Here is a 27646-nt window from a genome sequence, read left to right as displayed (position 1 = left end):
ATCATACCCTGTCATGAGCTCAAGAGTCTCATGATGCCTAAGGCTTCATCTCCAGAATGTGCTGAAGTTCTTAGGCAAACTGCCAAAGTTCTCAAGTTTTCACTGAGATCAAGGGAAAGTTGGGGCATTTCTTTGGAAGGTGTATCTTGTTAATATTTGAATTGCTCTTCCAAATACTCAAATTAAAGGAATTGCTGTCTCTAAATGGAAAGTAATAGTATTCCTTTCTGAAATAAAAATGGCCACATGTTCTAGAACAAACAAAATGCAAATTTCTCAATCAGAATTTCATATGTACAGTGACATTTTTTACTTTTGAAATTCATATCCTTTGTGCATTATTCAGTGAATAATTGTCTGAAAAAGTTTTGATATATAATTATTTAGAAAAGTTTCAGCTATAATATACAGTGATTTCCATAGTTTTTTGATTAAAGTTCAATTTGAATAGAAAATGAGCTTGCTAGCCTTCAGAATAACTCTGGCATATGGTAGTGAAGTTTTTCTTTCTTGTTTTTGTGTAATCATGGTATGATTTATGCACAATAAAGACCCTGTAATCATGTTTTTTCCCTTTTTTCATAGATTCATAGATTCATAGATTTCTAGGTTGGAAAAGACCTTAGAGATCATCGAGTCCAACCATCCCTAATCCCCATTAAACCATATCCTCAAGTAGATCATCCACCCTATTCTTAAACACAGCCAGGGATGGGGACTCAACCACCTCCCTGGGCAGCCTATTCCAGTGGCTGACAACCCTTTCAGAGAAGAAATACTTCCTAACATCCAACCTGAATCTCCCCTGACTAAGCTTATGCCCATTTCCTCTTGTTCTATCACCCATCACTAATGTAAAGAGTCCTTCCCCTACCTCCCCACCATCTTTTCTCAAGTATTTATAGGCCGTAATCAGGTCTCCCCTCAGCCTCCTCTTCTCCAGGCTAAACAGCCCCAACTCCCTCAGCCTCTCTTCATAAGTTTTATTTTCCAGCCCCTTGACCAGTTTAGTCGCCCTTCTTTGGACTCGCTCCAGGAGCTCAATATCTCTCTTAAAGCGAGGGGCCCAAAACTGGACACAATATTCCAGGTGCGGCCTCACCAGTGCCGAGTACAGGGGCAGGATCACTTCCCTGCTCCTGCTGATCACACTATTCTTGATACACGCCAGTATCCCATTGGCCTTTTTGGCCACCTGGGCACACTGCTGGCTCATATCAAGCCGGTAGTCAACCAAGACCCCCAGGTCCTTCTCCGCCAGGCAGCTCTCCAGCCACTCTTCCCCGAGCCTATAGCGATGCTTGGGGTTTTTATACCCCAAGTGAAGGACTCTGCACTTGGCCTTATTAAAGCTCATGCCATTGGCCTCAGCCCAACGATCCAGTCTGTTCAAATCCCTCTGAAGGGCCTCCCTACCCTCGAGCACATCGACACAGCCTCCCAGCTTGGTGTCGTCCGCAAATTTACTGAGGGTACATTCAATCCCCTCATCCAGGTCATTGATAAAGATGTTAAACAGAACTGGACCCAGCACTGAGCCCTGGGGAACCCCACTGGTGACCGGCCTCCAGCCGGATTTAGCCCCATTTACCACCACTCTTTGGGCCCGGCCGTCCAGCCAGTTTTTAACCCAAAGGAGGGTTTTCTTCCTACATACCCTTATTTGTCTTCAGTAGGATTGCAGTGGAGTAACTGAGGGAAAATCTGGCTCTATAACTGCTCTGTAGTTAATATTTTGTTAATGATAGAATATAGTTTCCCTTCCTATGAATACATTGGCTCTGGAGTGCTAAGTTTTTAAAATTATGCTTATTTGTATTACTAACATAAGGAGAAATTACGCTGAGTAACTGAAAGGAACTGCAATGCTGAGTAAAATTTTATCCCTTTTTTATGACCAATTTTCCAGATTAAAATATTTTGACAAAAGTAGATCTTTCAAGTTGTTTTGCTTAAGTTCTTTAGTTTTATTTTTGTAAGTAATATTTCCTCTCTGACGCTACTCTGATAAATGTTTCATCTGAAGTTAATTACATTATCGTAAAGAATTGCATTAACAATGGAAACATTCTGAAGGAGTAAATTACTTTTAATGCAGCACATGGACTGTAAGTGCATTTCTGTTTTTATGGAGAAATCTTACGATTAAGAAAGGTGGAAGGAAGTAGAAGGAAAAAGCAACATTTATGATCTTCTAATGGCACGAAGGATTGGAAGCAGGTGAACTAGTGTCTCTTTCCAAGACTTGCAGACCTGCAGTTCTGAGCCAGTATTCATTTTGCCTCTTTGCTACCTTTCCCAACAGCCTGTCTAATGCTTTGGTTCAACAAAGCATTCAAGCCTGTGCTTAATGTTGCAAAGAAGTAATTACGTCCGTAAAATTAGTCACATGTTGAAGAGTTTGGTCTGATTTGTTAATCAAATTCATCTGTCTTTCGTGAGTGTATTTTCACTGTGTCTGAAACATGTTGCATTGATTGTAGTTTCCTTATGACCTTGCCATATGATACAGCTGGGCAGACAGTGCTGTGCCTTTTATTTAACTTATTTCTACAGCTCTATATGATTCTATGTAGGTAGAGTAATATCCACATTTTTACACTATTAGCAGACCACTTTTTAGGGTTCTAACACCTCAGGTGTAATTTACTGGTGAATTTTTATTGAGAGTAACATCACAGCATAGAAACCTACTGTGAGCTGCTGGACAGTTTTGTAAGCATACAGAGATCAAAGAATTGGTAAAAGATGCAGTATCGTACTTCACAACTTAACACGTGCTAGCACCTTCCACTGAAATTCTGTGGGCTATTAATGCATTATATTAAACAATGGCTCCAGATATTAAGGCTAAGAAATACAAATGATGAAGTTTTTGCTGAAAGAAAACATACTTTGGCTGATACCGTAACTATATTCAACATCAGCTCAGCCCTGCCATATCAGTAGCTTGGTGATAGATTTCCAGATCTCAGTATAGCTGGTTGCAGAGGTTTGATTTTGGGAAGGGAAAGGGGCAGGAAAACTAAAATTTGGTGTCAACAAAGCATAAAACCCCTTTTAGAGCTTTGATTAAAGATGAATATTGATGAGTCTCTTGTCAAAAGCCAGTGACTTTTGCAAGCCTTTTTTTTTTTTCTGAACAGGAGCAACACAACACAAAACATCATGCAGGTGCTACATTTTTGACAAGATACTTAAAGATTCTCTGTATGAGATTGGATTGTAGCTAACTAAATTAAAAGTGATTTTGAAAGGAGGCGGGTAATGCTCCACATACAGGATATATAACATCCCTTCCCTCAACAAAATACCATGGAGTGTTTTCTAAACATATTTAAACATATAAAACTGAAAAAATTGAATCATATCCTTGTATATCAGAGGGTCTTCTGCAGTTTCCATTTTGAGTAGGTATTTCATGGTTCTCTAAAAGCAAAGGAAGCACATTTAATTGTGCATCTTCATATTGGTGATGGCATATTGAACGAGAGAAATGGTTTGATCAAAGTTGTGTGGATGTATCAAAACACAAAACAGTGGGTCTTCCTGTGTTAACTGAAACAAGCAAGTGTGAAACCAATTTATTGTGCATAATTTTTTCCAGTCTATGCTGAAATAACTGAATCTTTTGGACACCGTAGATACAGAGTAAATAAGGAGCTTCTTAAGTATATTTTGGTTTTGTGTAGAGTTCGCTCAAATCAGGCATTCAAATGTGAAGTCTAGCACTTGGCAGATTTTTGAGACTCCTTGGGAGATTGTGGGTAAAGTCTAAAATCAGCTACTAAGCTGTACTGATGCATAAATGTTGTTTTGTTGTGGGAGGAACAGACGGTCTCTGACAGAAAAGCTTTGTAAATGTAATGATCTCTTTAGTACTTTTAATTTCTGAATTTATTAATTTGTGTGTAGTGTTAGTCATATTTTACTGGGAACAATACACCTTTGAGAGTTCCACTGTAAAAGTAATTGTTATCCTATAAAATCCTATATAAAGTATGATTATATTCAGGTAATTTTTTAGATAAATTGTTCAGAAGAAGGGTAATAGAAGCAATTTTAAATAATTTTATAATGTGTCCTGTGTACTAGTAAAGTGTATTGACCATTGGCATCCTAGAGTCTGCTGTAAAATAAGGCTAGCCAAGCTGGCAAGACCTTATGTACTGCTATTTTGGGTAAATACAGAGATTAAAAAAAAAGAATAAAGTGTACCTATACTTGCATGGTTGTTTTTGTATGCCCAATTCGTAAGCTTAAGTATGGCAGACATTGACAACCTACACATTGACAATTCAGACACATACTTGTGATAACTGTACGCGCCAATTGCATGTCAATACTCATGCTTTCTCTAGAAATAGAGTTTAGCACAGGTGCAGGAGTGTCTACATATATCTTTAGAAATAGATGGTCCACATTTTTGTAATCGCTGCTTAGTTTGACACCCTGTATATGACTTTGCTACTCTGATCTCGTGAGACCTCACCTGCAGTACTGTATTCAGCTCTGGGGTCCCCAACACAGGAAGGACATGGAGCTGTTGGAGCGGGTTCAGAGGAGGGCTACAAAGATGATCTGAGGGCTGGAGCACCTCTCCTATGAAGACAGGCTGAGAGAGTTGGGGCTGTTCAGTCTGGAGACGAGAAAGCTCCAGCGAGACCTTATAGCAGCCTTCCAGTACTTAAAGGGGACCTACAGGAAAGCTGGAGAGGGACTTTTTACAAGGGCGTGTAGTGATAGGACAAGGGGCAATGGCTTTAAACTGAAAGAAGGCAGATTTCTGTTAGGTATAAGAAAGAAATTTTTTACAATGAGGGTGGTGAGGCACTGGAACAGGTTGCCCAGAGAAGCTGTGGATGCCCCATCCCTGGAAGTGTTCAAGACCAGATTGAATGAGGCTTTGAGCAACCTGGTGTAGTGGAGGGTGTCCCTGCCCATGGCAGCAGGTTTGGAACTAGATGATCTTTAAGGCCCCTTACAACCCAAACCATTTTATGATTCTATGAAAATATTCAGCATTCAGAGTCTAGAAATAATACACTTAGTGTGTTTGGTGTGCAACTGAAAGCTGAAGTTTTGGATGTCCCTGTTTACTCTTGACAAGCTGAATAAATGCTAGATATATACTTTAAATTCAGAAATAGGCTACACATGAGAGATCCTCTTTTTTTTTTTTTTCATCAGATATAACATTTTCTCTGTTTTGATCCAGTTATAAGATTTAAGTTTCTTTAAAAAAAATCTATCTGACGAGATGATTTTTTCCTTCTTTCAAAGATTTTCCTTGTATTTTCTTTTCAGCAAGGACCGTTTTCTTTAGAAATGAGTTGTGAGCAGGGAGGCTGTTTCTGCTTGTTGAAGATTTTTTTTCTTTGATGCAGTAGTCTAGACTGAATCTAGTCCTCTATATTTTACCTACCAGTGACAATATATACTATGGGTAATTTAGAACTTGGTGCGCGGTATTTGGTTATTGTGATGCTGTCAAATAGAATATAGAAGAGCTGAAGTTTTCTACTTTTCTCTTCCTTGGTACAGTAGGTTGTTTTTTTCTCCCTTATCCAGTCATGTAATTTTTAGAAAATGTGTGGAAATTAAGTATGTTAGAGGCTTCCACTCATCTTCCAAATTTGAGTGAAATGTAATTCAGAAGTTATTATGGAGAGACAGGCAGATGGACATGTAAGCAGATAACTGAATAAACCTTGTTTCTTTCAGAAACCAGGCTATAAATAGAAATCTTGAAGCTTACTGGGATATAGGAAGGGATCATGGGTAGCTGACCATGGAGGAGGTGCACAAATTGTGAAATAAATATCTTCAACCCATGTGCTAGAAATATATTGCACTTTAATCTATCACTCACTCACTTTAATGAACTCATCTCAATGTATCCTTTTGAAACAGAGGAATGTTGTTCCTCTTTTATTTCTGCTGTCCAAGCCAGGCACCAGGAGGTCTGCAGTTTCTTTTACTTCCAGTCTTTTAACCAGACTCAGAATAAAATAAAACACAACATATATTATTCTGAATGGTTACAATGCTGTAGTACTGGTAAAATAAAATACAGATCTTAATTTTACTCATTTCTCAAATAAGGGTAATAGGGTCTTCTTGACTTCATTAAATGAAATAAAAAATCCTCTGAGAGAATCTGAAATGAATCACACTAATGTTGCCCTACTTCTTAACATTTAATGAGTCTCTTAAAAGAAATCATTCTTTAAATGTATTTCCTAGGAGAATCTCCCTGGCCACTCCCCGACAGCTTTATAAATCCTCCAACATGACTCAGCGCTGGCAGAGACGAGAGATATCTAACTTTGAATACTTGATGTTCCTCAACACTATAGCAGGTAAGGCCTCTGACTCTTTAATCCTTCATAATATGTTTATGTTTGTCGAAGTCTTAAGCACCATGACTTGATAGAATACATTTATCCTTCTAGAATTCAGCTGCAGCTTTATGATAGATTCTGAAACACATACACTATATTTTATCAGAAAATGCACAACCTATCACTGAGACTTTAGATTCATGTATTGTTGCGGAGGCTGTTCCTTGCTCTCCTTCTGCCATTTCCTCTGCTGACAGCTTTGTCTGAAGCTTTATTAGAGTCAACAAACCATTGCCAGAGAGTGTCTGGATATAATAATGGGAAAATGTAATTTCGCTACTTCATCATTCTCAACAACAGCAACTAGACAGCAGAATAACAACAGTATTCTGCCTAGTACAGATGTCACCTGGATTGTGGTATGATTAGATTACAGCATCTTTTCTCGTTTAGTTCTTTGAGCTGAAATATATTATCAGATTAGGTATTTAAAATGAGAAATAACTGCTGTAGACATCCATTCGTTATTGGCAAAAGAAGAGCTTTTCTGGTAATTGTTATTAATTAAACATTCACAATGGCATTATTCCTTTCACCTTTTCCTTTTCGATGTGTTAACTCCTGTGGTAATTTTAAATGTAAAAAGCAGCAGTTTTCTACACCATATACGAAGATTTCCAGGAGGTTGTCTACTATTACAATTCCTGCCTGTAGCACACATGCTGGTTATGAACCTGCCTGCGGAGAGCCTTCCTCAGACATTTCAGTCCAGTGAGCTTTAATTTGAAATCCAAATTAAATTCCACCAGGCATCACTTTGTACTCCAGTGTTACAACTCTTGTCTTTACTTGGTCCTGACTTTTATGCTTGAGGTTATCCTTAGGCCGGACATAAGACAAGTGTAAGTGTAAACTCAAAGGTAGCACCTGTTACGCTGACCAGTCTGAGGACAGTCACTGTGTTCTTCCCAGTAGGGCGGTGGCAGAATTCAGGAGCTGTCAAACTTGCTTTGAATCTTTAGGCTTTTGCCTCTGCGCTTATATGGTAGTCATCTTTGGTGCATCCAGTCTTACGGACGTTAATAAATGTGTCATCAAATTATCCCAGTGTGTTACAGAAGTGCTACCGCTGAACAGTTGGAAATCTGAGGGCATGTTTACCTTGTGCAGTGAAGCAGAAAACAGTCCCTGAAGCTACTGGAGACCTGGGCTGGAAAGTCCATATGGTGCAGCCCAATGCAGGCTCACCAGCTTGGTTCCCAAGTATTATAGCCACAGTCCCGCAGATCTCTGCTGAAGGAAGGAGTCCTGCTGAGCGTTTATTACCTCTGGAGCAGTGCCACAAGAATGCTGCTATCCTGCTGGTGGACACTGGCCTGCCTCCAACCACTCCACGTCTCTTGCACATCCGCTGCCCTTCTGGTGGTGCGGAAATGCAGTCAGAGCCTCACAGGCTCCCTGAGTGCCTCACCTGAACTTGGAGGGTGTACCGGAGAGCTGTGAAGTTAGCCTAGGTCCCTTCAGTCCTTGTCCAATACATTATGGACAGAGCTGTCCTTCACTTGTAATTTCGTTTTTATGTATTCATGTCTTCTGTAAGCACTGTGTCTAAACTCTTTAAATGAGAGTAGACAAGAGCTGAGCCAATTTTTGATAAATTACTTTTCATTTTTAATCAGTTTAAAACTCCGAGGTCATTTATTTTTAAATACATCACCAAAGCATCCAAACCTGGAAGACATCATTATGTCTGAAGTCAATTAGGAATTGCAGTGACACTTACATGAAAGTATCCATCAGTAAACAAGCTTCAGCCTGAAGACATTCCTTCAGAGTATCTCAGAGGTCTCAAGAAAAATATTTTTTGACGTATTTTTTGATACTAGTACTGCTAGGCAGGCTTTATAGCCAAACACCTGGATGGCTGCATGACGCAAGTTTATCTTAATGTCATCTAGTGTCATTTGTTAAATGCCTTACAACAGAATGGCCTGGCATTTGTATTCCAGGTACCACCTGCTATGCCCAAGGTTTAGAAGATTACTGACTCCTTTTTTTTTTTTTTTTTTTGTCTATGAGCTTGTATTGTATTTGGAAAAGCTTACAGCAGCTTTGTCAGTACCTTAGTAGTGTCTCTCTCAGACTCAAAACACTTAATTTCTGGCAGATTTTTGATATCAGTCTCATAGTGGTAAATCTCATTTGTTCATGTAATCTTGTTGTTGTTAATTGTATAAACTCACTTACTCATTTTCACAGCGTTACCTGCCATCTTATGAAGTCTTTCAGCAGTGCATGATCAAATTCAAATTCCTGTTACTGAAAGAAAGGGAAGTAAATTTGAGTCACTAGAAGAAATTCAGCTTAACCCATCTGCGTTGCTTGGCTTTCGCTAATGAGTCCTTACCAATCTATATATTTTCTGTTCTGTTTTCATTTTTCAAGAAAGGTAACAGTCATCGTTTTAGGTTGGGAAGAAAGTATCACTGTACGATCTCATAAAAGATTTTGGAAGGATGTCTAAAAGCAGCTGAGATTCTTGGGCACTTTCCCGGTCACCAGGAGTGCTATCACATCTGATAGTGTTCCTGTAGGATTAGTGAAATGAAGGGTCCTGCTGACATCAACTATGACTATTTGTATTGGGTTTGTGTGGCAGGGTTTTGGTAGCGGGGGAAGGGCTGCAGGGATAGCTGCTCTAAGAAGCTGCTAGAAGCTTCCTCAGCTCCAAGTTGGACCTGCTTCTGGCCGAATCGGACCACCTCTGGCCAGGGCTGAGCGAATCAGTGCCTCTGTGAATAACATATTTAAGAAGGGACAAAGAAACCTATGCCACGTGGAACCTGCTGCTGAGATATAGGGGGAAGGTGGAGGCAGTTGTCTGCACTGGGATACCCACCTCCCTCCCCCAGCCTGGCGGGTGTTGGGGGTGGCCATGGCTTGGAGCCACTTGGAGTGCTCTGAAGCTCCTCGCTCCTGGAGCACCCACTGTGGGGAACTTGTTCAACTGGGACTGCCAGAATTCATTGGTCCAGTCGGGACTGGAGTGGCTGCAGTGGATAGAGCGGGATGTGAGAGAAACAACTGTGCAGACATCAAGGTCAGTGAAGAAGGAGGGAGAGGAGGTGTGCTGGAGCAGAGATTCCCCTGCAGCCCATGGTGAGATGGCAGGCTGTCCCTCCTGCAGCCTGTAGAGGTTAATGGTGGAGCAGTCTATGCCAGAGCAAGTGACTGTGCCCAAAGCAGATCGTGACTCCATGGGAAACCCACACTGGAGCTGGAGCTTAATGGTGGAGCAGTCTGTGAAGACCTACAGCCATGAAGGACCCCACACCAGAGCAGGTAGCTGCACCCGAAGAAACCATGACTCTGTGGGAAGCCCACACTGGAGCAATGTGTTGCTGAAGGACTGCACCCTGTGGGATGGACTCACATTGGAGTTCATGAAGAACTGTCTCCCATAGGAGGGATCCTGCATTGGAACAGGGGAAGAGTGTGAGATGTCTTCCCTCTGAAGAGGAAGGAGTGGCAGAAAAAATGTGTGACAAACTGACCACAACCCCCATTCCCCGTCCCCTTGTGCCACTGTGGGGAAAAGTGAGCGAGCAACTAAGTGGTGCTTGGTTGCAGACTGGGCTAAACCACGACACTATTGCATGTTAGAATGGCCTTCAATTCAAAGAGCTTGTAAGAAAGCATGGTTGCATTGCTGTATTATGTGCTTTCTGTTTCTGCTTAAATTTTTTGAAGACTTTGAGGATTCGTAGTTTCTATGAACATAGATAAATAGATTTTAGTTGCTAACATCATTATAACTGATGCACTCTCATGGAAATTTGTGGCAATTTTTTTAAAATTAGAATAAAGTTTACCCTTGATAGCTGAGCTCTCTGCCAATGACACACACTCAAAAAACCTCTTCTGAAAACAAAATAAGAGAATTAAACTGACTAAAACCCAACAGGCAATTCTACACATGACAACAAATTTTTATTCCAGTTTGGAACAAACCCTAAAATTATCCAACTTTTTGACTGAAGCAAAAATCCCTTAAAGTTATTTTTTGGAAGATCAACCTGATTTTGTAGTTCTAATGAAGTCTGTACTTCAACTAGGAAGCTGACTTCCAAAAACTCATGAAGAGTGTGGGGATATTGCAAAGAATCTCATGATAAAGTTCCTGGCAAGCCAGAAACCCACCCACAATGGAGTGCATGTGAGCTCCATGTCCAATGGCAGTGGAGGAAGCTTCAAAACATAAATATGTGTTAGAAAACCTAGAAATTGTTACATCAACAAGATGTTTCCTGGCTCCACCATTGCATTGCACTATACTGCCAGGGCCTGAGATCTGGAAAATTGCGGAGTTGAGAGCTATGAGGCAACCTGAATGACACCAATGCTTTTACAGCCGTGCCTCTATTTCTGTAAATCTTCCGTTGAAAAGTATTTCTCCAAAATATTTCCTTTACAACAGGTAGACTTTTTCTGATGAAGCACTAAAATATGAATATGTCTACCAGAAATACAGTACTGGAAGCAAAGTACCTTTTACTACATGTTGCCTTTGTTTTGATGACTTGCACTGATAACTGTCCAGATACACTTGTGTTAAATAGAAGCAAATTCTTATATGTGCTGTAGACAGGACTCTCAGAAGTCAGAAAAAAATACAGGATTTTCTATTTGGTACACAAAGATAGTGTATTGAATACATTCATGATCTCCTTTGCCAAGTAAAGACGATATATATTTTCTTTTTTTTCTCCTTTGGAAATCCAATTTCCAAATACATTTTTAATTGTACCATTTTGCAATGAGATCCTATAAGACAAATCTCCTTAAAAGATACAAATTCTTTGCTAGTAATTGTTCATGTAGCAGCAATGGCCTAGTTTTTGTAGAATCGTAGAATCATTTCGGTTGGAAGAGACCTTGAAGATCATCAAGTCCAACTGCTAAGCTAGCACTGCCAAGTCTCCACTAAACTATGTCTCTAAGCACCACATCTACACATCTTTTAAAAACCTCCAGGGATGGTAACTCAACCACTTCTCTGGGCAGCCTGTTTCAACAGTTGACAACCCTTTCAGTGAAGGAGTTTTTCCTAATATCCAATCTAAATCTCCTCTGGAACAACTTGAGGCCATTTCCTCTTGTCCAATTGCTTGTTATTTGGGAGGAAAGACCGACACTGATTTCTCTATAACCTCCTTTCAGAGAACTGTGGAGAGCAATAAGGTCTCCCCTTCAGCCTCCTTTTCTCCAGGCTAAACAACCCCAGTTCCCTCAGCCACTCCTCATAGGACTTCTGCTCTAGACCCTTCACCAGCTTCGTTGTCCTTCTTTGGACACTCTCCAGCACCTCAGTGTCTTTCTTGTAGTGAGGGGCCCGAAACTGAACACAGTATTCGAGGTGTGACCTCATCTATTCTGATAAAGGCCAGGAAGCTGTTGGTCTTCTTGGCCACCTGGGCACACTTCTGGCTCATATTCATCCTACTGTCAACCAACACCCCCAGGTCCTTTTCTGCTGGGCTGCTTTCCAGCCTCTCTTTCCCAAGCCTGTGGTGTTGCATGAGGTTGTTGTGACCCGAGTGCAGGACCCAACACTTGGCCTTGTTGAACCTCATGGAATTGTCCTTGGCCCATCAATCCATGCTGTCCAGATCGCTCTGTAGAGCCTTCCTGCCCTCAAGCAGACCAACACTCCCACCCAACTTGGTGTTGTCTGCAAACTTACTGAGGGTGCACTCAATCCCCTTGTCCAGATCACTGATAGAGATGTTAAACAGAACTCGCCCCAGTACTGAGCCCTGGGCTCAGTATTATAATAATGTATGTGATATATTATAATGCTATATATTATATATAGTCCCCTATTTATATAACTATATGTAACTGTATAATTATAGGATTATAAGAGTGTTAGACTGTGACTTTTTAAGCAGCATCTTCTTTTCTAACAATATAATTGATTTTAGCCATTGAGAAATACGTGCACCAAAATTTTTTTATTCATGTTGCCGTTTAGCTCCTACTGGCTTATTCAGCGTATCTGAGCCTTAGCATAGTCACTTAAGAAATGTGGAAGTTTCACACTTAAGAAATGTAGATTATCTTCTGGTGAGTGAGTGATACGTAGGTCCCTTTGTTGTTTTTTCCTTCTTTTCCAAATAGAGGTTCACTAAGACAGTGGTTTAGTGCACTTTTTGTCCATTCTTTGTAGCTTCCTTTATTCTTACAGTGGTGCTTAATTAACATCTAGCCCTTCACAAAACAGTAAGAAATCGCTCATATTTTCTTGTGATCCTTTTCTGAAATTATTTAAGGAAGAGCAGCCTTGGAAGAGAGACATTCAGAAGTGAGGCTTCTGACATCAACGCATTTCTTTCATTTGTGACATGCAACTGCATCCTTTCCCGCAAGAAGTCCTTTGCCTGCTTGTTAATACTGTTAATTACACAGACTGGTTGCTCTCTGTAGAACAGAACCACTGAAATAAATATACAAATCTCTCCTTAAATCTCTCTCTGGTTTGCCAATATGTCTGTCCTGACAAGCATGGCCTCTGGCTATTCTATAAGCTCTTAATCAATGTTTGAAATACTGAAGAGTCCCCTTGGAAAAAATCCATCTTTCTATGACTCTTTTAAAAAAATCTTTACATCACCCTGTTACCACCTCTGAAATATTGCCCAGCTTCATTTTTAGCGTAGCTGTTTCTGTTGTAATCTGTACTCATGACTTAATAACTCTCTACTTAGCTATCATAGCTCTCTTTTTCTAGATCATTTCCTTCCAAGGATATGTGATTGTAATCATTTGTGCTGGCCTGATGGCTCATTGCAATTTCAATTCAAAATCTTTCTCCATTTTCAAAACCCTCTAAAGTCTTGTTTCAACCTGTTTCTCTGGCCCTCTAACCAACTATTTTCTCGCTTCCCTATTCTGTTTCCAAGGTCTTCACCTCTTTCTTGCCCTCTTTTCTGACTCAAGCATATTTCATCATGTTTACAGCTCTGGTATTTTTTCCCAAAGGTAAACACTGCACTCTGCTACTTATCAATCAGTCTCAGTGTTATACTCTCTGTGCCCCTGGTTTTTGTCCTGGTGGTGCAGACATAATCCTTCCTGGCCACCTTCCCCCTCCTCCTACCTATTGCCTTCTCAGGGATCTTTTAGCTTTGAAGGCTTGGAAGCAGCTATGATTATACTAATTGTCCTTTCTTCAGGCACATAGAAAAAGGCCATATTGCATGTGATCAGCATGTATGTCAACTGAACCCTCTGGGTGATATAGAGAACAAGTAATTTTTACTGTTCTCAGTTACAAGATTATCGAAAAAAGTACTTAAAAGTAATCCCACCACAGCTAAAGGAATCAAGAGGAGTGGGAACAAGAAGTCATTTTGTCATATAGTTGCATTGCCCACTGTTTTAGTCTAGTTTTCAAATCTATTTCTCAGTATTTAACTGATTTCTGCTGTTTTTTTTCTTTGCAAATTGCAATATATTAAATGTGTGTTTGCATTTGTATTTATGGGAATTTTAATTCTTTTAAATCCTAGCTGCCACAGCTTTTAAAAGAAGTGGAGAGTAATTATATCCGTAATTTTTGTAAGTAATTTCTTGTAGTGGAAAGGGATTATTTTTAAAGGTTTGTGGAAAAAAATGACATCTTCAGTCAGGTAATAAATTCAGACAAACTTCTTCCCCCTCCCTCTTTTTTTTTGCCTGTTTAGCATTTTCCACTTTTTTACTCTGTGATGTACAAGCCCTCACTGGTTAATTATGTATATATTTAGCTACTGCATGTGTTGGGCTTATTATTGTCATCTAATTAGATGTAACTCGAACTACTTGCTTCTAGAAAAATCATTAAAAATTCTTTCCTAATGACCTAGAGATGACAAAATGTCTGTAAAGTGTGAAGAAGCAGACAAGCACAGGAACATCGCTCTTAAAGAGTGTTAATCCAGATGCTGCAATCATCTAATTAAACAATATTTTGCTGTCATTAACATTTTCACCAAGGAATTGCAGTTATAATTTCTTTGTCAGCTGTCTCTAGCTCACTTTACCTTCAAAACTAAAGTGCCATATAAAAACATTAAATTGGATGGTTTAATTAAAAAGTTTTTTTTAATGAAGAAACATATCCAGTATTTCTGAGATCTCATTTACTATGCCTCAGTTTTATTGTTCAAGTAGATTAGTGTCACAGGCTTGCTATATTTAATATTCAGCCTTTAATATTAATCTCTGTAAGCCTACTTGGGGGAAAATCTGAAGCTTCTGAAAAGGTATAGGGACTACTAATAGTGGTAAAGATTTATGTTTTATATTTATTTCGTTAAAGAATGAACTAAATAATTCTTGCTGGAAGCGCCAGACAATTGAGGTGGCTAAATATATTCGTCTGCTGACTTTACTCTGAAAATAATTATTGTGAAGCCAGAACTGATCGAGAAAGCATCTCTAATAAAGTTAAACAACTAACATTTATGCATGTTTAGAATTAGAGGTTTGTAATCCCATTATAGGTCTAGATCACTGTCCCCCACTCACATAAGCATGGATGTGTGGTCTTATTTCATCATGTAGGCTTGGTCTCCTTTCACAATTTAAATTATGGTTTGTCTTCTGAAGTCATTTTTATTTGTTGACATTAGAAAGAAAATTGTTGAATTGAGAAAAATAAATCTAACTTTTTTACTAGACAACTTAATAGCTGTTCTTAGTAGTTAATCTCTTCATAAATAAAACATGTTACAAATACTGAAGTAGGAGATAAGTAAATATTTTGTTTATTTTTTCCCAAGACAATGGCTACGTTTATCAAATGCATAACCATGAAGGCTCCGTTGTTTGTAACTTATCTTACCTAAGCTGAGAGATAAGCTGCTTCAAATTATTTCTTGATGTGGGGTAAAAAAATGCACACAAGAGTTACTGCAGTGTCCTGACATGGACCTAATTCCACATGATAATTTGTCCATATTATAAGTAACCTGTCAAAACCATACAGCAAAGGAGAACTCATGTACTGCAGCTTGGCTCAGGGCTGCTTTTTTCTTTCTCCATTCACATATTTATGATTTTCCAGTGTGGAATAGGAACAAAAAGTCAAAATCTGGTTGACTGAATATTGAACTTGAAATTAAATGGATGAAATTAATATAAAAATTAAATAAAATCTCAATATGAAAAATCTCAATTTTGAAATAAAATTCATTTTGGATAGCCCTAAGTTTCCTTTCAAAATTTTGTCAAAGGATCTTCTCACCTTTCCATATGTTTCTATAAAGTGTTTTCCATTGAAAGTCTTTATTACTGTGAGCTCTTTTCCATAAAACTTTTGATTCAGAAGAATCATGATTTTTGCATATACTTTGTAGTAGACTACAGTCCTCTCAGTCAGTCTCTTCCTGAATCTCAGATTTCTTTTAGTCTACTGTTTACGTAGCCACAAATTTCTTTCTTTTGTGGAAGCTTTTGCACAGTCTTCTGTTAAGTTAATTGAAGATTCTGATGGTCAGAAAAACATTTTTTGTACAAAGGTGTAGTTTTATAAAGGCCATATTTTATCAAACCTTAAATTTGACAATCTCAAGAAACTGCAAATCGTATGTAATTAATCCCTTGCCAAAGAGGAAAATAAAATTCTGATTTGATGGATGTGGAAAATAAGGCAGAGTTGTCTTACTTCTCAAGACATAGAGAGCCCTCAAAAAACCCTAAACCAATTAATATTCTGCCGGACAGTACCTTTCTTTTTCCTCCCTCACATGGATGAATTCTGGTGTATTTCTTGATTTAATTGTTTGATGCATTCTCCTTCTGTCCAAGACTGGTTTTGCATCCATTCATTGTTGATATAAAAGAAGAAGTGTTTTTGCTTCTATCCATCTTCATTTGTGTGTGGCACACGGTGCTGGTATTACATTTTTAACAAAGTTGTATTTGCACCTCAGGGTTTTTTGGCATTCTTGTTGAACATCTATGTGTTCAAAATGCACAAGTGAGGACACACAGTTGTTAACAATATGTACTTTTCCTGGTTTTGGTGAAACTATGTACCAAATAGAAACATGCTTCGTGTTCATCAACTCATATTGAAAAAATAAGGTGTTTGTAGAGCAGTGAAAGTTTCAGATTTCATTAAAGCAGAGCTGATTTTTGTGGAGAATTGCAAATGCTACTCAGAACAAGGAAGCTTGTGTTTTCCTGTGCTGGGTTTTGTACCCCAGGAATCTGTCCAGAATCTGGAAGGAAGCAGTTAGTGAGACAGGGCTGTAAATCTGCCGCAGAACTGGGAATTGTTAACCTGGGTTATTTCAGTCTGCTAATTATATTATATAAATACACACACACACACACACACACATATATTTATGACCTGATTTTGTTTTTTAAGGCTCATGTTGCATATTGTGTGGTTCTCAGTAAATCAATATGGTGGATGGTTCTGTACTAAGCGACTTCATTTGTCTTTATCACTGAAATGTTAGATACTACTAAATACCAGCTGATACAGAAATAACAGCCTTTCCCAAACACACTTTTCCTGGTGATGAATTCATAATTTTCAGTTCACTTCAGTTGCAGATTGTCCTTTTGAAACTGTATCTAAAGTGGCTTTTGCACATTTGAGCTGCTGGAATGGTAGCAGTGTTTCTTTCATTATGTTTGGAGAGAGGGGCCTGAGGCAGTCAGCTCTGTCTTTTAGTGGGGAGAAAATGTTTTTTAATTTTCAAAGTGGTTACGAAATAGTGTTAAAACAAACATGTCCTCCTCCGCTTTGATTCCACTATTGCAGTGAAATCTCACCACTTCTTCAGTGAAGAAGAGCCATGGGGAATAATAGATTAATATGGTCTATCTAGGATAGACCTAGATTTGCAAACCTCAAATTTAGCCCTTTGCTGTTTGGAGTCTTGTTTAATCTTTGCCAGCTAGATACTGCGTACAGTTGCTAGGAAAATAGTAGTCTAGTGGTTTTAAATTTCAACATTCATGCTATGAAAATAGCTTCATGGAAATAAAAAAGAATGTTATTGTTTTAGTTGATCTTGAAAGATAGTGTGCTCTTTGTATTATGCTTATTTCTGAGTTGACTTCTGATTCATGGTAAGTGCATCTAAATGGCTACTTTTGTATGTAAGATTTATACCTGATTCTGTCAAGTGGTGGAAACTGGGAACGTGATGCAACAAAAGTAATCACCAGATTGTTTTTCAGCTGGAGAAGTGGGCATTATTTTCTAATTCTTAAAAATTTTCTTTCTTAATAGGACGAACATACAATGACCTGAACCAATACCCTGTATTTCCATGGGTTTTAACGAACTATGAATCTGAAGAGTTAGACCTGACCCTTCCAGGCAACTTCAGGGATCTTTCAAAGGTATGCTTCAATTCTGTTAAAGACAGTCAGCCAGCCCTTTTGTCAGCCAGCCCAAAGAGAGTTTGCTTTATATTTATAGTCTTGTTAAGTTAGGTCTTTATCTTAAAGTCAGAAAAGTCTGAAATAGACTTTTCTATTTTAGAATCATTTTATACTGAATCTCTACATTATGTGGTATGGGCAATAAACAAGAGGAACTGGAAGCCCTTGTTAACCGGGGAAGCTATGACATAGTTGCCATCACAGAAACATGGTGGGATGACTCGTATGATTGAAGTGCTACCATGGATGGCTACAAGCTCTTCAGGAGGGATAGGAGAGGTAGGAGAGGTGGCGGGGTTGCTCTTTATGTAAGGGAAGGTCTAGAATGCTTAGAGTTTAATGTTGGGGATGACTTGGTGGAGTGTCTGTGGGTAAAAGTCAAAGGGGAGCCTATGAAGGCAGATATTGTAGTGGGAATCTGCTACAGGCCACCTTATCAGGAGGGTGAGGCTAACGAACTATTTTTTAAACAACTGGGGGAAGTCTCGCGCTCACTAGCCCTTGTTCTTGTGGGTGACTTTAACCTACCTGATGTCTGTTGGAAGTATAACATGGCAGTTAGAAAACAGCCTAGGCGATTCCTGGAGTGTGTGGAGGACAACTTCCTACCGCAACTGGTCAGTGAACCGACTAGAGAAGGTGCTCCCCTAGACCTACTGTTTGTGAACAGAGAAGGTCTTGTGGGAGATGTGACAGTTGGAGGACGCCTGGGGCATAGTGACCACGAGATAATAGAATTCTCTATTCTAGGGGAAGTTAGGAGGGGGAGCACTAAAACGGCCGAACTGGACTTTGGGAGAGCAGACTTTGGACTGTTTAGAAGTCTGGTTGATAGAGTAGAGTGGGAGACAGCTCTCAAGGGTAAAGGAGCGCAGGAAGGCTGGTTACTCCTCAAAAAGGAAATTCTGGATGCACAGGAGTGAGCTGTCCCTGTGTGTCGGAAATCGAGTCGCCGGGCTAGAAAACCATCTTGGATGACCAAGGAGATTTGGGAACACCTCAAAAGAAAAAGGGATGTCTATAAGTTTTGGAAGAATGGGCAAGCATCCAGGGAGGAATACAGGGAGGAAGTTAGGGCATGTAGGGAGATAATCAGGGGGGAAAAAGCCCAACTGGAACTTAGACTAGCCTGCTCCATAAAGGACAACAAAAAGTCCTTCTATAAATACATTAATAACAAAAGGAGGGCTAAAGATTACCTCCAGCCCCTACTGGACACAGGGGGTACATTAGTCACTAGGGATGAGGACAAGGCTGAGGTCCTTAATGCCTTCTTTGCCTCAGTCTTTAATAATAAGGTTAGTAGTTCCAAGGTGAGCTGGCCTATGGTGTCTGAGGGCAGGGAGGGAGAGCAGATCAAAGCTCCTGTGATCCAAGAGGAACGGGTCAAGAATCTGCTTTGCCAGCTGGATGCCCACAAGTCTATGGGGCCTGATGGTATCCACCGGAGGGTCCTGAGAGAGCTGGCGGATGTCATTGCCAAACCCCTGTCCATTATCTCTGGGCAGTCTTGGCTCACTGGGGAAGTTCCGCTGGACTGGAGGCTGGCGGATGTTACCCCCATTTACAAAAAAGGGCAGAAGGAGGATCCGGGGAACTACAGGCCTGTCAGTCTGACCTCGGTGATGGGCAAAGTCATGGAACAGGTTATCTTGAGTGCTATTAATGAGCACATACAGGTTAACCGGGTGATCAGGCCCAGTCAACATGGGTTTATGAAAGGCAGGTCTTGCCAATCAAACCTGATCACCTTCTATGATGGGGTGACGCGCCTGGTTGACGAGGGAAGGGCTGTGGATGTAGTTTTCCTTGACCTTAGAAAAGCCTTTGATACAGTTTCTCATAGTGTTCTGGTTGAGAAACTGATAACTGCTGGCCTGGATAGGCACACCTTCCTTTGGGTTAAAAACTGGCTGGATGGCCGGGCCCAAAGAGTGGTGGTAAATGGGGCTAAATCCATCTGGAGGCCAGTCACCAGTGCGGTTCCCCAGGGCTCAGTGCTGGGTCCGGTTCTGTTTAACATCTTTATCAATGACCTGGATGAGGGGATTGAATGTACCCTCAGTAAATTTGCGGACGACACCAAGCTGGGAGGCTGTGTCGATCTGCTCGAGGGTAGGGAGGCCCTTCAGAGGGATTTGAACAGACTGGATCGTTGGGCTGAGGCCAATGGCATGAGCTTTAATAAGGCCAAGTGCAGAGTCCTTCACTTGGGGTATAAAAACCCCAAGCATCGCTATAGGCTCGGGGAAGAGTGGCTGGAGAGTGGCTGGAGAGAAGAGTGGCGGAGAAGGACCTGGGGGTCTTGGTTGACTACCGGCTTGATATGAGCCAGCAGTGTGCCCAGGTGGCCAAAAAGGCCAATGAGATACTGGCGTGTATCAAGAATAGTGTGACCAGCAGGAGCAGGGAAGTGATCCTGCCCCTGTACTCGGCACTGGTGAGGCCGCACCTGGAATATTGTGTCCAGTTTTGGGTCCCTCGCTTTAAGAGAGATATTGAGCTCCTGGAGTGAGTCCAAAGAAGGGCGACTAAACTGGTCAAGGGGCTGGAAAATAAAACTTATGGGGAGCGGCTAAGGGAGTTGGGGCTGTTTAGCCTGGAGAAGAGGAGGCTGAGAAGAGACCTGATTATGGCCTATAAATATTTGAGAAGGGATGGTGGGGAGGTGGGGGAAGGGCTCTTTACATAATGATGGGTGATAGAACAAGAGGAAATGGGTATAAGCTTAGTCAGGGGAGGTTCAGGTTAGATGTTAGAAAGAATTTCTTTTCTGAAAGGGTTGTCAGCCCCTGGAATAGGCTGCCCAGGGAGGTGGTTGAGTCCCCATCCCTGGATATGTTTAAGAAAAGGGTGGATGTACTGCTTAGGGAGATGGTTTAATGGGGGATTAGAGACGGTTGGACTGGATGATCTCTAAGGTCTTTTCCAACCTAGAAAATTCTATGATTCTATGAAATTCTATGATTCTATGCTACTTCCATGACCCTGACTGATCTGGTTCCAAACCTGCAACTCCTCTGCGCCCTCCGACTTATGCATCGTGAGTGCATCACACCACTTGATCTCACTAATTATCTCGCTTAGTTTATGAAAGATAATCCTTTGGAAATAAAAAGCTTGGACTAATTTTTATTTTGTTTTGCAGTGACTAGAAAAATAAAATAATAGCAGTAGCTCCTTTTGGTTTAATAATTATTCAGTAAACAAGTGTTTTGTATCTCAGACCCTGGAGCATCTGGTCCCTATCATTATTTGTGGTTTTTGTCCTCTGACTGGACTTAGGCAGTTAGTGCTTTATAATAATACAGTTCCTAGTATTTGTTTCCCTAATAGCACCAGACTGTCATCCATACCCAGCTCTGGTACTCTGATTATGTCAGCAGACTGGAGAGATGTGTCCTGGCCAAGCATAGCAGAAGCATATGGAGGCGCTCTATGTTTGGCCATGTAGAATAAAGACAAAGAAGCAGGGTTTAAAACTGATATATGGAAGTATCTTCCCTGGTTCCTATCAACTAAAAAAGTGTATATACTTTCTTACCAGTGAAGGTGGGTAGCCCTGCAACATCCCCAGCATTAGGTTTCTGTTGCCTGGGCGTGACAATTTTCTTGCACACAGTTCCTCAGCCAGGAAGGAGAAGTTGCTCATACAGGTTGAGTGAGGCTCAAAAGTGTGGGAGGCTGTCACTCACTGACTTAAGGAATGAGGCTGGAGAGGAGAAAATGCTGCCCAAGGCCTTTTCTGCAGCCCTGTGCTGCAGACCCTGGTATCTCTTCTGCTACTGGTCAGGGATGAGAGTTTCTGGGGCTTCTTCCTTTAATTCTGTTTTTCCTTCCTCCTCTTCCTGCAAGCACACAGCCTGGGAAGCAATGGAGAGGTCCCACCCTGGGTATCTCCCAGTCTCATATCGCTTTTGGAAAGAGTGTGCTTGCAATATGTCCCGATGTATTGTAACTGTTCCTGGAAGCCTACTTCTATGAGACTTCCAAAATAATTTGAGTTGGACTTGATTGCGTGATAGCAGATGAGACACCTAAGTTTCCTTTCTCTTTTTTTTTGATAAATAAATAAGTAAATAAAAGTAGAAATTAAACTACATTCACAGTATGCCTCAAATGTAAAGAAATTGGCTGAGACTCTACTTATATGAAACTTCTGACCTTTCACAATATTATAAGTATGTTTCAGAAACATGTTTTTCAGTTCTGTAACACCATTGTAATGTGTGCCAGGAACAATAAAAGAAAATTCAGAAACATGAGTTAAATAAAGACCAGTGATCATCTTGCACTGGCTTGTTCCCTAGCGTGTATAAACATATTTCTGGTTTAGAATTGTTTGTAGTGATAAACCTTTCATTGAGATGCTTACACTTTTCAAAATCTCTCAAACTCACTTCTTTCTAGTATTAATAGCACTGTGTGTGGTGAACTGCAACAAGATTAGACAATGTCTCATGAGTCCTTCATTAGGTACTTAGTTTTGGTTGAATCCAAATTTTTATGGCAGACTATTAAAGTATGTAATTGCTACAGGAAGTAGTGTGATAGCTGAACAGATAGGTTTTCCTCATGAGTTAGTAAAGACTCATTATGGAATTACTGCTTGTATAGCTTATTAAGTATCACTACACTCCTAGTAGTTCTCTCCCTTGAAAGGAAATGTGAAATCAAGTCCCTGGTTATTTATGTTTCTTCAAGAATCCGTGCAATGTGCACAGCAGTATTTTGCCTGAGGAAGTTTTCTTACTCGATTTGATAACTGCATTCTCTTACTCGAAAGCTGCCAGTGGTTTGCTCTGGAAAAACTAGGGTTTTGACCATCAAAAAAATAAGCCTGCACAGAACTAGTTAAGATGAATGATCTTTGCTTTTTTCTGGTGAGATCTGAGCTGCATTTATCCCTGGGATGTGTGAGAAAACACATGTACAATCTGTAGACTGTTGTGGGATCCCTCAGAAAAAAAGGGTTGTAATTGTCAAAATTTGCCAGTGTTTATGATAATAACATCTGACAGGTTTCGTTTCACAATGATTTTAAAAGGAAAAATAGATTAATGATTTTTTGTAAAAGACAGTGGCCAGTTAAGGCCTGCCTTTGTGCACTTGGGCTGTTATGCCTTATTTGCATCCTGTTTCAATTTGTGCATTATCAGTAAAAATCTTCAAAATCAGAATGAATCTGAAGTATTTCCTTGGCAATTCTGTTTTCATTTTCAATATTGTCCCGTGTCTTTAAGTAAGCCCCTTCTTTCCTTGTTAGGGAGGTGAATCCTGAGTAGCCTAGTGCTTAAAGGCAGGAATTAGTGATTTATTGTTCACATTATTGAACTGGGGTGTACCATCAAGCCTCAGTCAGACCTCTGGGGCAGGCACACACAGTGTCCTTTCCGTGAGGAGCTACTTCCTTCTGTCAGATTTTACCCTGCAATGGAGAAATGTTCCTGCAGATTTGATGGCAAACCAGAACCTCCAGCTAAGCTGTTGATGGATAAAATCTCCTTTGTCAGTTCCTGACCTTCTGTCTTCCTGCAAGTTTGCCCTTCTTAAGTTTCACAAAGCCTCTGTCCTTAATATTTAGTAATTAATACCCCTCAAACAATCTTTTGAAATGATTTAGAATTCTAACACTATTACATATGTGATAAAAGCCCACAAAAGCAACAAAATTAAAAGTAAAACCACCTATCATGATTTGTTTTCTTGATTTAAAATAATTTTGGTAGTTAAATATAGATTCTAAATCTGACTTCTTTTAAAATAATTAATTTACGTGTTATCAAACAAAGTTCATATGAAGCTCCACTGTCAATTATGATAATTGACTGTACTCCTTTTGAGATTTTTTAACCTTTGATTCTTAGGCTTTCTGTATGAAATATGATACGCTGCCTTTGTCATATCACAAGTCCTAAGTAACATACACTACAAATGTAATTCATTTGTTTTGTGGAAATGAAATTGGATGTGTTTGGTTTGCTTATGGTGTCAGTGACAGAGTAAAACACATGCCTTTTGCATTTGGATCAAACTTAAATATTTACATTTCTGCAAAGCTGTCTTGAGCACATAACTTGTGCTTTCCTTCCATTGCATTTTATTCTGGTTTTATGTAACACTCCTTGTTATGGTAGTTTTACATCCAAATGTTGCTTGTTCTTGCAGAACAATTATATTTAAATATAGTCTGGAAATTCCTCTGCCCTGTTTGTTTGAAGTGTTTGGAAATTTGCCTATCAAGTTGTTTGGTTTTTTTTTTTCTTTTACATATAATTTGAGATTTAAAACCAGGGCCCATGGGCATGGAAGGTGCCGTAGCAGTAGGATATATTGGACCTCTCATTTGATTAGACAGTGTAGGCTCAAGTTTTATTCATTACATATACAAGGTTAAAGGTTATATTTGTTGTTTGACAGAATGAAAAGCTAATGAAAGAGGCTGTCATAGATACATAGATTATCTTTTCACTATCAAACCACCAGGTGATCTGCTTATTTTCTTCTTTATTGGGATTTCCTTTGGAAGAGTATGTGTGGTATTAAACATTATTACAGGAAAAGTATGTGCAGCCCTTACTGTACACTAAGTTTTTTGGTGTTTCAACACACTTAAAACGTGATATGGTTTGTTTGTGCAAAACTGTATTACTTTTACTCCTAAATTATAGTGAATGCATGGGTTTGACGTGCTGCATTGTCCCTGCTTATTAAAGTGTAAATGGGAATTTCTCCTCATTTACTTCCAGTCATACATCCTGTTAAATAAAATGATTTCTTCACCAGGCAAAGTAATAGTAATATTGACATGTGTATGAGACATCACACGCCCATTCATTGAGTGGAAAAATTATATTTTGTTAATATAGAAGGTGTTTGACTGACGGGTGGTGATAAGCATAACCACTTTTCCTTATTACTGTGCCATTGCAAAAAAAAAGGAAGTGGTAAAGCCCCAAGGCTTCTAAATGTAATAATGCAAATGAGCGCATCAAAGTGTGACTATTTCAAGGCAAACCACACTTAATACTTCCAAAAATGTGTATGCCGTGGAACAGAGTTTATGGACTTAGCAAGAGCTACTCTGTCTGGAAAAAATGAAATCGGTTTCTGTAACTTAAACTTCTTTCTTTACCACACAGAACTCTACCATCAGAGGAAAAACAAGTTTGATTCTCATTTGGTTTAAGCCACATAATTAAACATTTTTATTTCTTAAATAAAAAGTTCATTTACTGAATGAAACTCTGGTACTTTGAATCTGCCAGAACTCTTATGTTTGATAAGTGGTGGAACGAGCTTCTCTGGTGGACGAGAAGCTCAATATGAGCCGGCAATGTGCTCTTGCGGCCCAGAAGGCCAACCGCGTCCTGGGCTGCATCAAGAGGAGCGTGGCCAGCAGGTCGAGGGAGGTGATTCTCCCCCTCTACTCTGCCCTCGTGAGACCTCACCTGGAGTACTGCGTCCAGTTCTGGAGCCCCCAACATAAGAAGGACATGGACCAGTTGGAGAGGGTCCAGAGGAGGGCCACGAAGATGATAAGAGGGCTGGAGCACCTTTCCTATGAGGACAGGCTGAAAGAGTTGGGGCTGTTCAGCCTGGAGAAGAGGAGGCTCCGAGGTGACCTTATAGCGGTCTTCCAGTACCTCAAGGGGGCCTACAAGAAAGATGGGGAGAGGCTGTTCAGGAGGGCCTGTTGTGATAGGACAAGGGGTAATGGTTTTAAAATAGAGGGAGGTAGATTCAGATTGGATATTAGGAAAAAAATTTTTACCATGAGAGTTGTAGAACACTGGAACAGGTTGCCCAGAGACGTGGTGGATGCTCCATCCCTGGAGACGTTCAAGGCCCGGTTGGATGAGGCCCTGAGCAACCTGATCTAGTTGGAGATATCCCTGTTCCTTGCAGGGGGGTTGGACTAGATGACCTTTGAAGGTCCCTTCCAGCCCTAACGATTCTATGATTCTATGATTCTATGATAATGTTGATATTGATATGCTGAAGAAAAAACGTTTAAAAATTTGGATAAAATAAGAATTTATTTTAAAATTTAAAGGACCGTCCTAAGATGTCCTGCTTAAAGGTTGTTTTTTGGTGATTTTTTTTGATAAAAAAGCAAGCAGTCAGGAGAATCTCAGTCTGTATTCAGCCAGAGCCAAATAAAGTCACACTCAGGATTTCTTTTGTATCCAGCTACAATTTTGTGCAGTACATTACAAAAAAAGAGAGATAAACAGATAAGGTAGCTGCTGCATGAATTAGAGTCAAGATAAGCAGAATATTTCAGTGGCCAGATAAATAGGATGCTACATTCAGTTCTGCTCTCATGAGAGAAAGTAGTTCTATGAAGATAGCTAGCAAAACAGTAAATATTGCATGAGCTAACATAACATGTCCAGTGGATATAAACACTAGATGTATTGACAATACACTGGTTCAAAGGCCAGATGTCTAAAGAGATTAGCCAGATAAAAAAGAATGACATGAATAGCAGTATGTTTTTAATGTTAAAGTAAATACTTATGTTATTTTTAAAGGCAAAAAGACACATAAAATAAACTCAAACAGCAGCTTTTAGTACATCAGAAGTGAAATGGCTGAGTAGGCATTGTCATAGAGTGAATTGTTTTGCTTGGTTGGAGGAAAGGATATCTTACAAAAACATTTTGTGAAAAGTTAATGCTAATTTATGTGAGTCTTTACAGAGGGCTTTTTTTTTAATAAAAAGACAAATGGTATGTTTGGAAAAAGCATTTTATAAACATTCTACAAAGAATTTTTTATTTAATGTTCAGAACAATTTGTGTGACTCAAATTCAGTTTCCATACTAGTCTTACGGTTAAGGTACTGGACTGAGACATAGTACATGGATTGAGCTTTGCCTTCATATTGTTTGTGCAAGTCGCTTTAACTAGCTTGCACAGCAGCAGAATCTCCTTGAAAAGGAAATAAAATTATTTTCTTCCATTACGTGAAGATACAGGGATAGATCCATAAATAAAATTTATCTCCATTTTATAGCCATGGTATCAAATTAAAACCATAGTAGTTGACTTTCTGGACTGAGAATAGCACTCTAATGCTGTGGAAAAGTGACCAGAACTCCATATATGCTGCTCGTTTCACAAGAAATGTGAGAGACTACCGTTACTGTAGAATTCATCATCTAGCAGGACACATGCCTGATTAGAGTAAAACTGGGTTAGTTGCTGGTTTATACAACTGAGATTTAAAATCTTTACGGAAAAAGCATGTCTTTACTGAAGGATGAACAGTTACCATTTCTTTTGGTAACAAGATTTTGCCACATGGACATTAAAATAACACTAAGGAAGCCGAGGGCAGACCTCTTTGAATTTACTCCATGCTATTTTATTTACAGAAGTTTTTACTTTCATTTGGTACACACAACCTGATCTACTTGTGGTTAATCAGCAAGTTTTTAAATTACACAAAAAAATATGAGCTATTTGAGCACTTTTTGTTAGCATTTTCAATATACAAAGTTTCCTACATCAGGGGACATTTATGTCTTTTCCATTAATGTGCAAAGAAGTGGTTCACATAGGGTCTCCCATTACTGCACAGAAAAGGAGGAAAGGGGGATCAGATGACCACTGATGTAACACTGAACCAGAAGCTGCAGAGCTGTGTGAGCATTGGTGCAGCTCCCAGCTCTCCTCCCTGTGCAGTGCTTCACAGCTCCACTACTTCAGAGATTCCAGTTGTCATCTCTGTGTGAATGGTGCTGTGTTTGCACATCAGCCCCTCCAGAGTTAGCTCAGGGATTTCTAGCACGTCTTTGTATTGCAAGCTATAGTCACACCTAAGCAATTTACCCAGGAACAGT

The 27646-nt window shown here is 39.8% G+C and overlaps 1 protein-coding gene across 8 annotated transcripts in view; it reads left to right on the top strand.

The window, feature by feature from the left end:
- NBEA (neurobeachin) overlaps window positions 1-27646 on the top strand; it is a 531270-nt gene that overhangs the window by 421077 nt on the left and 82547 nt on the right. For all 8 annotated transcript variants that reach the window (XM_086612868.1, XM_086612875.1, XM_086612851.1 and 5 more), the window contains 2 exons: window positions 6247-6362; window positions 17641-17753. In XM_086612868.1, the coding sequence (XP_086468994.1) occupies window positions 6247-6362; window positions 17641-17753 (229 nt within the window). The remainder of the gene's footprint in view (window positions 1-6246; window positions 6363-17640; window positions 17754-27646) is intronic.

The sequence above is a fragment of the Tauraco erythrolophus genome, chromosome 1, assembly GCF_009769465.1.
Source record: "Tauraco erythrolophus isolate bTauEry1 chromosome 1, bTauEry1.pri, whole genome shotgun sequence".
Classification (NCBI taxonomy): domain Eukaryota; kingdom Metazoa; phylum Chordata; class Aves; order Musophagiformes; family Musophagidae; genus Tauraco; species Tauraco erythrolophus.
This window is presented reverse-complemented; position numbering and strand designations above follow the sequence as displayed.